The sequence below is a fragment of the Myotis brandtii genome, unplaced genomic scaffold, assembly GCF_000412655.1.
Source record: "Myotis brandtii unplaced genomic scaffold, ASM41265v1 scaffold708, whole genome shotgun sequence".
NCBI classification, from domain to species: domain Eukaryota; kingdom Metazoa; phylum Chordata; class Mammalia; order Chiroptera; family Vespertilionidae; genus Myotis; species Myotis brandtii.
This window is the reverse complement of record NW_005370777.1, coordinates 1,789,411-1,797,897: the sequence shown is the minus strand read 5'-3', so window position 1 is coordinate 1,797,897 and position 8,487 is coordinate 1,789,411. Positions and strand designations below refer to the sequence as shown.

General features: G+C 38.4%; 1 protein-coding gene across 2 annotated transcripts in view; it reads left to right on the top strand.

Annotated features, from left to right (window-relative positions):
• APAF1 (apoptotic peptidase activating factor 1) overlaps positions 1-8,487 on the top strand; it is a 75,493-nt gene that overhangs the window by 51,616 nt on the left and 15,390 nt on the right. For both annotated transcript variants that reach the window (XM_005882353.2, XM_014530044.1), the window contains exons 21-22: positions 2,971-3,087; positions 5,381-5,506. In XM_005882353.2, the coding sequence (XP_005882415.1) occupies positions 2,971-3,087; positions 5,381-5,506 (243 nt within the window). The remainder of the gene's footprint in view (positions 1-2,970; positions 3,088-5,380; positions 5,507-8,487) is intronic.

The window sequence follows — 8,487 nt, the reverse complement described above, 5'->3', positions numbered from 1 at the left end:
TGGGGATTGAGCCCACAACCCGAGCATGTGCCCTGACCTGGGAATCAAACTGTGACCTCCTGGTTCATAGGTTGACGCTCAACCACTGAGCCATGTCGACCGGGTAGGAAAAAGTTTTTAAGGCAAAATTGAAAAGGCTCTATCATTTAGGGATCCAAACAGATGTACCTTAGATCTTGCCCCTCAACGAGTGGGACACATAAGAGGAAGGCATTTCTTGACTGGCCGATGAGGAAAGGAGCCCTAGAGTCAGGTCCATTGGCAGAGGATTGATAGGAGTTTTGAGTGGTGGTAATTTAGAGCAGATGTCTTCAGGATCATTGGGCTTAAGATAGGTAGCAAGAAACGTAAGAGAATGCAATGAGATGGTGAAACAGAGCTAGAAGAAAGAGAGAAACAATAGAGAAGAGGAGAAAGAAATAGCAAGGGCTTTAGACAGAGACCGGCCAAGAGCAGGCCAGAGCTGAACATGTTCTAATGCTGCAAAGCTCAGCCTGATATAGTGGAGAGAACAGTGACTTCACTCAGGAGACCCAGGTTCAAGTCCCGGCTATATTATCATTAGCTAGTTCTGTGATGTGGAGTAAACTGCATCCCTTCTCTGAGCCTCACTTTTTTCAGAAGTCTGTGAGCTGGTTATATGGTCAAGGTGGAATTAAATCCAGGAAACAAGTACCTGGGAGTAAATTGCCTATGGCATGTGATAGTTTTTCCTTATCTACTGTGGAGGTCAGTCAAGCTGTGAGACACCCCTACATATGGCTTGTTCTGTATTTTACAAATTTTACGTTCGTCCTTAATATGTTGATGCGGATCACCTGATGTCCTGTATTTCTGGGATGGATTGGGATGTGGGTTGAATGTGAATTCCTCATTAATTTAGAAAACTGGTTCTTCACCTTGGGAGATTTTTCACTGCAGTATTTTTGTCTTCAGTGTTCTCATGTTTCTATTTCCTTCATTAAATTTGTGCAACCTTTCTTTAACAGTTATCATTACTGTGAGACTTAAAAAAAGTTATTTATATATATAAAAGCCTAAGCGACCGTTACGACCGGTCACTATGATGTGCACTGACCACCAGGGGCCAGATGCTCAATGCAGGAGCTGCTCCCTGGTGGTCATTGCGCTCCCTCAACCAACATCCCGCAGTTGGCCAACCTCCCACAGTCCCTCCCTCTGACCGGCCAGCCCCCATCAGCCCCGATCAGGACTGGGTGAGATAGCCCTGATTGGCTCCGATCCCCAGCCAGGCTGAGGAACCCCATCCATGCACAAATTCGTGCACCGGGCCTCTAGTCTGACTATTGCCATTTTATTCTATGGCAATGATTGTGGGAGACTTTTGAGGATAGTTTTTTTCTCTTCTTAGAAGCTCAGCCATTTAGGGACAAATAATAGTTGCTTTAAGTGAACAAAACATTTTTTAGTCACTTCTTTAAAAAATATAAAAATCGATTTTTGAGAGAAGATATTAAACTTTTAGAAGTTCCATCTTTATTTTGAATGTCTACTAGATCAGGATGTGCTGGGTAAAATACTGTAAAGAAAAAGCTACCTTGATTGATTGACCCTATAATCTTGTACCTGAAATAAAGATTACTGCTTATTTCATACTAGAGGCCCAATGCAGGAAATTCGTGCAAGAGTAGGCTTTCGCAGCTGAGGCAGCTGCCTCGATCCCACCCTTCCTTGCAGCCACGGTGGCTGCCTCAATCCTGTGGCTGAGGCAGCTGCCTCGATCCCACCCTTCCTTGCAGCCACAGTGGCTGCCTCAATCCCCTGGCTGCAACCCCGGCTTCATCTAGAACAGCGGTTTTCAACCTGTGGGTTGTGACCCCTTTGGGGGTCGAACGACCCTTTCACAGGGGTCGCCTAAGACCATCGGAAAACATATATATAATTACATATTGTTTTTGTGATTAATCACTATGCTTTAATTATGTTCAATTTGTAACAATGAAAATACATCCTGCATATCAGATATTTACATTACGATTCATAACAGTAGCAAAATTACAGTTATAAAGTAGCAATGAAAATAATTTTATGGTTGGGGGTCACCACAACATGAGGAACTGTATTAAAGGGTCGCGGCATTAGGAAGGTTGAGAACCACTGATCTAGAAGGTTGTCCGGAAGGATGTCCGAGCGGCCATTCTGTCGGTGTTCAGTTGATTTGCATGTTATGCTTTTATTATTATAGATTGAAAATTAACTCAAGACATCGAGGTTGTAACACTCAGTCAGAGAGAGGTATCTGACAATTGATTTAAGCTTGAGAAATATTTTCCTAGGTCACATGTTTTAGTTGTGTGATAAGCTCTCTTTATTAGGGGATTTAAAAAATAATAATTAGCATTGGTACATGTTATGAAATTTCGTACTTTTAGTTTCAGTTTACAAGTCCAGCCACCCACATAATGCTCATGGTTTCTTCTCCAATGCTCCCTCCTCCCCCCCAAAAACGGGAAAAAATAATTTATATTGCCTTGTGAGTGATTTGGAGATTAAAAACCCATTTTAATTTTAATTTGCCTTTTTATGTAATGTCTGTCTCAGTCTTGTTTTCACCAACCCCATTGAATAATATCAGAAAAGTGTCTTTTTACAAGTGATGGCCCTATTAAAACGGGCTCTGCGAAGAAATAGAAAACAGGGTGTGGAGCTAGCTGTGGGGTTAGAAATCAGACAGCTGTGTCTGAGGTGGCGGGCACAGCAGCTGCTTTTTAAACCTTTTAAAGCTCATTTTTTCTTATGAAAATGTATTTGAACTGCAAAGGTGAAATGGAAGGACGGCGTGAAGTGCTAAATGCAGCTGCTGAGACTAGGAAAGGGCTTTGTTGTTCCCTTGGGCACTCTTGTTGGTTATTTTCTCTGTTTTTATTATTTTTCAATTGAAGTCTCTGTTCTAAGGAACAAAAACTGCTCTTTCAGACTAATAACTGATTGTGTCTTATTTTTCATTAGCTCATTAATGGAAAAACAGGTCAGATTGATTATCTGACTGAAGCTCAAATTAGTTGCTGTTGCTTAAGTCCGCATCTTCAGTACGTTGCATTTGGAGGCCACGATGGAACCATTAAGGTATTCAGTTCTCGACTCCAGTCAATCTGTGCAATATAGTTATTTATTTAAAATTAATCATGGGTCTGGCACGTGGACATGTACTACATAAATCTGTGTTAGACCAAAGATACTCTTACAATTCTGTTGGTTGTATATTTTCAGATTGCCTTTACTATTGTTTCTCATACTTTTTGTCTTTTTGTGTTCCTTATTCTCTACTTAGTTGTTTTGCTGTTTTCAGAGTATATCAAATACTATCAGAGCTTCTATTACTTTGCAAAGAGCATTTTTTTCTCTTCTTAGAAGTGCAGCCGTTTAGGGATAAGTTGTTTCCATTTTGGTACTGATAAGGTTCATTGGGAATATCAGTGCAGGGTTGCCTGTGCTTACCTGTTTCACCACCCCTTGCTGTTCTTCTTCTGTACACCTGTTCACCACCTGAAATTCTTAACTTACCAAACAAGACCAAATAAATAATAAAAGCAGGTTATATGACAAAAAGGTAGTGTAACAAAAATCATTTTGGATAAAAATGATTTTCTCACAGATGAAATTCATCACAAATGCATATTTTCTCTAGTTATATAATAGTTTTTCAAAGAACATTGGCTTCTTCAACTTTTTCTCACCCAAGCTTTTTGGAATTTGTTCTTAATGTATTAATTATTTCTTAATATATTAATAGCTATATTTATGTTATTTTTTATTCATTTTTATGAGGAATTACACAAAATATTCTCCTGTTCATATTGACCCAAAAAGGGGAGACTATATGTTCATACACAAAGTGAAAAAGAAAGCTTTTGGAAATTGATGTCAGTGTTATGAAATGTTAGCCATGTCTGTTGTGGCATGGATTCAGAGCTAAGGCTTTGGGTTTTCTTTTCATTATCCTGAAAAGTTGTTTATTAATTGTGAAGATGGCTGCTATTCCGAAAAAGTGTATTGTGGATGTTTGTTAAGCAAGGAACGGTTGTACATTTACGGGTGAACCTTGCTCTTCTCTCAGTCTCATCTCTCAAATTTATACACAGGTATTATTTATTCCTAAAGGATCTTTGGCTCCCCTTTTCTTTTTTAGCTTGTTGCCAGCACTACATTCTTTTTGTTTTTACTATCTAATCTTATCCTTATCCCCCTTAAAGTCATCAGATAATATTCAAATAATATAAATAACATAAGTGAATAATGTAAAATTACTGCTACTTAACTGTTTTTAACCTATAAAATGACAATTTTACGTGATTCAGCCTAGTAACATCAAATAATAACAGCTACTATGTATTAGGTATTTACTGTGTCACATGCTCTCGTTGGATGTTAGTTCTTCTTCTTCTTTTACAGATAGATGTCTGAATTCCTAGTTTCCACAACTTTATAAAATCAGTAAGTGGCAGAGCTAAGATTCAAACCCTGAGCTTCTCTGCTCAACTATTAGGCCCTCCCCCCAGGGGAATTATGAGATCCTCTATCCTGCTCATCCAGGAAGGCTTTCATTCCCACAATCCCCTTTGCTTTCTACGGGACCTTATTTCAGACATGCAGGTTAGGTTTGAAATTCTACAATCTCCTATTTTAGCATCATCTGTATTTTCCTTAGGCTTCCTTGAGTACATTGGGCAAAGAGACCATATTTACTTTTTGGGGAGGGGTGAGTTCATTTGAAAACCTTTTTACATAGTCATTTTAGTTCTTCTACCACATTTTTTCTTCTTCTGATTTTACATGTTACCACTTTCTTAATCTCTGAATCTGGCATATTAATCTTTAGCCCTTTTAAGGCTTCTCAGTACAATGCCTTCCAGCCCACTCACATCCTCTTTTCCTTACCTGTCTCCCTCATTATCCTTTATCTTACCTTGTCTCTGTGTTGTTTTGTAAAGACCTTGCCTTGTCTCTCATCCATCTTAAATGTCATTTTCTTTTTGGACGTTGAGCCCAGACTGCCACTTGTTTGATGAATTGGGTAGTTGACTACTGAGAAGGACCACTGGTTCCTACTGCCATGTGGTCATTCCAGTGAGTCTTACAGGTAGTTTAAGCAAAAAACTCACAAAACGCACATGTGTCTCATCCAGTGAGTGTTTTAATTTAGGGTGTGTGTGTGTGTGTGTGTGAGTGTGTGTACGCAAGCACGTTGGTGTGCATGTATGGATGTGTACCATTCATTTGTGGCTTTAGTTAAATTGAAAGCACTATATGAGATGGAAGTTCTATACCCTTCTGTAGTTGATTTAATAACTTTGGGGTGATAAGCTTGGGTCTTGCTGAGTTTCTTTGTATTAATTTTCTGTGGTTTTCTACTTTGAAGATTTTAGAACTCCTAAACAACAGACTCTTCCAATCCAGGAATGGGCACAAGAACACTGTACGGCACATCCAGTTCACAGCTGATGGGAAGACTCTCATTTCAAGCTCTGATGATTCTACAATTCAGGTGAGAAGGAGGATAAACTCCTAACACACGTAACTCTGACTCTATCAAAGGAACACTTTGATTATGGCTCACATCTGGTGTGAATTTTAAACATTTAACATCATATTACTCTGGGCATACATTCAGGCTATGCACATTGTTTTAGATGAAACCGATTTATGTTTCATATTTTTCTATAGGTGAGGCAGGCAATTTAACTTAGAATTCTCTGTTGGAAGGTTGTTTATTTTGAAAATCAAGGATTCATTTGAATTCTCCCATCTGCCTTGGTATTTGGATTTGTACCAATAAATACTTTTTGCCACATTTATGTAATGTCTCTTTATTTTTCTTTATAGCAGTAAAATCTCATTGAAATAATTTCATTCTCTCTTTTAAGGAGAAGATGTTTATTATAGGGATGAATCTTTTGAAAAAAGAATAGTTCACCATAATGAATGATTGTGGCTATAAAGGCCTTAAGCCTACTATATGTTCTTTTAAAATTTATTTTTATCAAATTTCAATGCACATACTTTTAAGACTTAAGGAGTAGTACTATAAGGCTTATTATGAAAAACAGACTCTCCCATTTCTCATTCTCCAGAAGCACCACTTTTAGCTTTTTCTTTTGATATTTATCTTCATGTTCCATGTTGCATGATTATAAAGCTAATTCTTGATTTTTATTTTGAGGATTTATCTACTTACCTCCTTATATGAAAATTTGTCTTTTTTTTCTTCTCCCACTTACCCTACCTATGATTTAGGCATATACCCTTTTATCAATCCTCACTATTTCTATATAACAAAATTTTGGTTAGGTCATTAGTGACGTCATTATGACTAAGTAGACTAAGTGTATTATGAATGTCTTTCTTACTTAATGCAATTTAGGAAAGTTCTGCCTTTGAGTAGATGTAGCTGGAAATTATTTTACCCTAAAACATTGCTATTAATAATTTAATAAGAAGAATAATTTACACTATTCAAAGCTATTTCGGAAAAAATTTTTAAAAATAAACTTTTATTGATTTCAGAGAGGAAGGGAGAGGGAGAGAGAGATTGAAACATCAATGATGAGAGAGAATCATCAATTGGCTGCCTCCTGCACGACCCACACTGGAGATTGAGCCCGCAACCTGGGCATGTGCCCTGACTGGGAATCAAACCATGACTTCCTGGTTCATAAGCCGACGCTCAACCACTGAGCCACACCAGTTGGGCTATTTTGGAAAATTTTAATGTTATGTCTTTGTGAGTCCTATATGATTAGAAAGAAATTTGGCTTTAGTACAGAAACTTATTATAGGCTCCCATGGTACTGGTGTATTAGCTGTGAAACTGTGAAATATTCATCCTTCTTCCTTTCCAGATGACTTTGAAATGGGTAAAACTAAACTAGGTCTGATGCAATTCTGTTGAGACATTGTATACTGTATAGCCTTTCTGTCAAAAGCTCAATTCAGGGGTTTTATGTCCTGCTTAAAGATCAGATATTTTCAGCCAGAGGGAGTAATATTTTCTAGGAATATCTTTGGTATTGGAGTTAGGTTATTTTTAGAAATATAAGTCAAGTTGTGTTTCATCCTCTTTTTCTGCTTCACTAGGAATACTTTTTACATTTAAAATGTTTTATGAGTATACATTTATGTAACAAAACTCTTGGTAGGTATTTCCAAGAATAGACTGGTTGAGTTTTTGGTATTTTAGTATAATTAATTGGAGTCACACAACATGTACTTTTTTCAGCTTTATTGAGGTGTAATTGACAAAACTACATGTGTAAGACATATAATGTGATGATTTGATATGTGCACACAAATCCTCACCTTGCAGAGTTACCATTTTGGAGGTTTATTTTAATCATCTTTGTATCCTTAATGCTTGGAATATAGAACGGTTTCAGTAAATCTTTGTTGAGGTGAACGAAAGTTATTGCCAACATAGGAAGAATTAACTTGTCTGCTCTTAGCACCTAGAGTTGTGAAAATTGAGGTCTAACTTGGTAGTTTTTGATTCTTTACCTTAAGGTGCATAAAGCCCAAGTGGCAGCCATGCTCACCAGAATCAGTGTATGAGAATGTATAATTTTTTGGAGGTAGAAGAAGATTCTTCAGCATGTTTTTAAATTTAAATTTTATTATTTATATACTTGAAAAAATTCTACAGTGTAAATACATTGCAAAAATTATACCTAATGATAGAGACATCCCCAAACTCAGCCTTAATATATTTGACTAATGCTGGTAGAAGTTTAGCTGTTATATAAGGTGATTCAATTCAGTATGTTTGAGCCCAACAACAACAACAACAACAAATATCCCTGTCATCATTGCCTCATCAGAAAGCTCCTGCAACACAGTCTGCTAAGGGTATCTCAGTCTCCCCTCAGTGATTGCTAAATTCTTTGTTATATCTGCTCAGGAAGGCTCTCTGACTTCTTGATGTGGGGGGTTGCAGAAAGAACATAACGCAGGGCCTGGCCTGCATTGCTCAGTGGTTGAGCATTGACCCAAGCACATGCCCGGGTTTGCAGGCTGGATCTCCAGTAGGGGGCGTGCAGGAGGCTGCCGATCAATGATTCTCTCTCTCATCATTGATGTTTCTATCTCTCTGTCCCTCTCCCTTCCTCTCTGAAATCAATCAATCAATCAATAAACAAATATCTATCTTATCTAATAAAAGAGAAACATGCAAATTGACCGCACCTCTGCTACACTCACAAGCCACGCCCACCAGCCACGCCCACCAGCCACACCCACCAGCCAGTCAGAGTGACTATATGCAAATTAACCCAACCAAGATGGTGTCCGGCAGCTACGTAGTTGGAGCAAGCAGAAGGCTTGGTTGCCCCGGCGATGGAGGAAGCCAAGCTTCCCGCCTGCCCTGGCCGGCTTTGGCCTCTGCTAAAGGCAACAAAGTTTCAATTATAGAAGATAAATAAATCCCAGATACCTGCTTCCAGCCAGCCTCCACTGGGAGCTTGAGTAGCTGGGGGC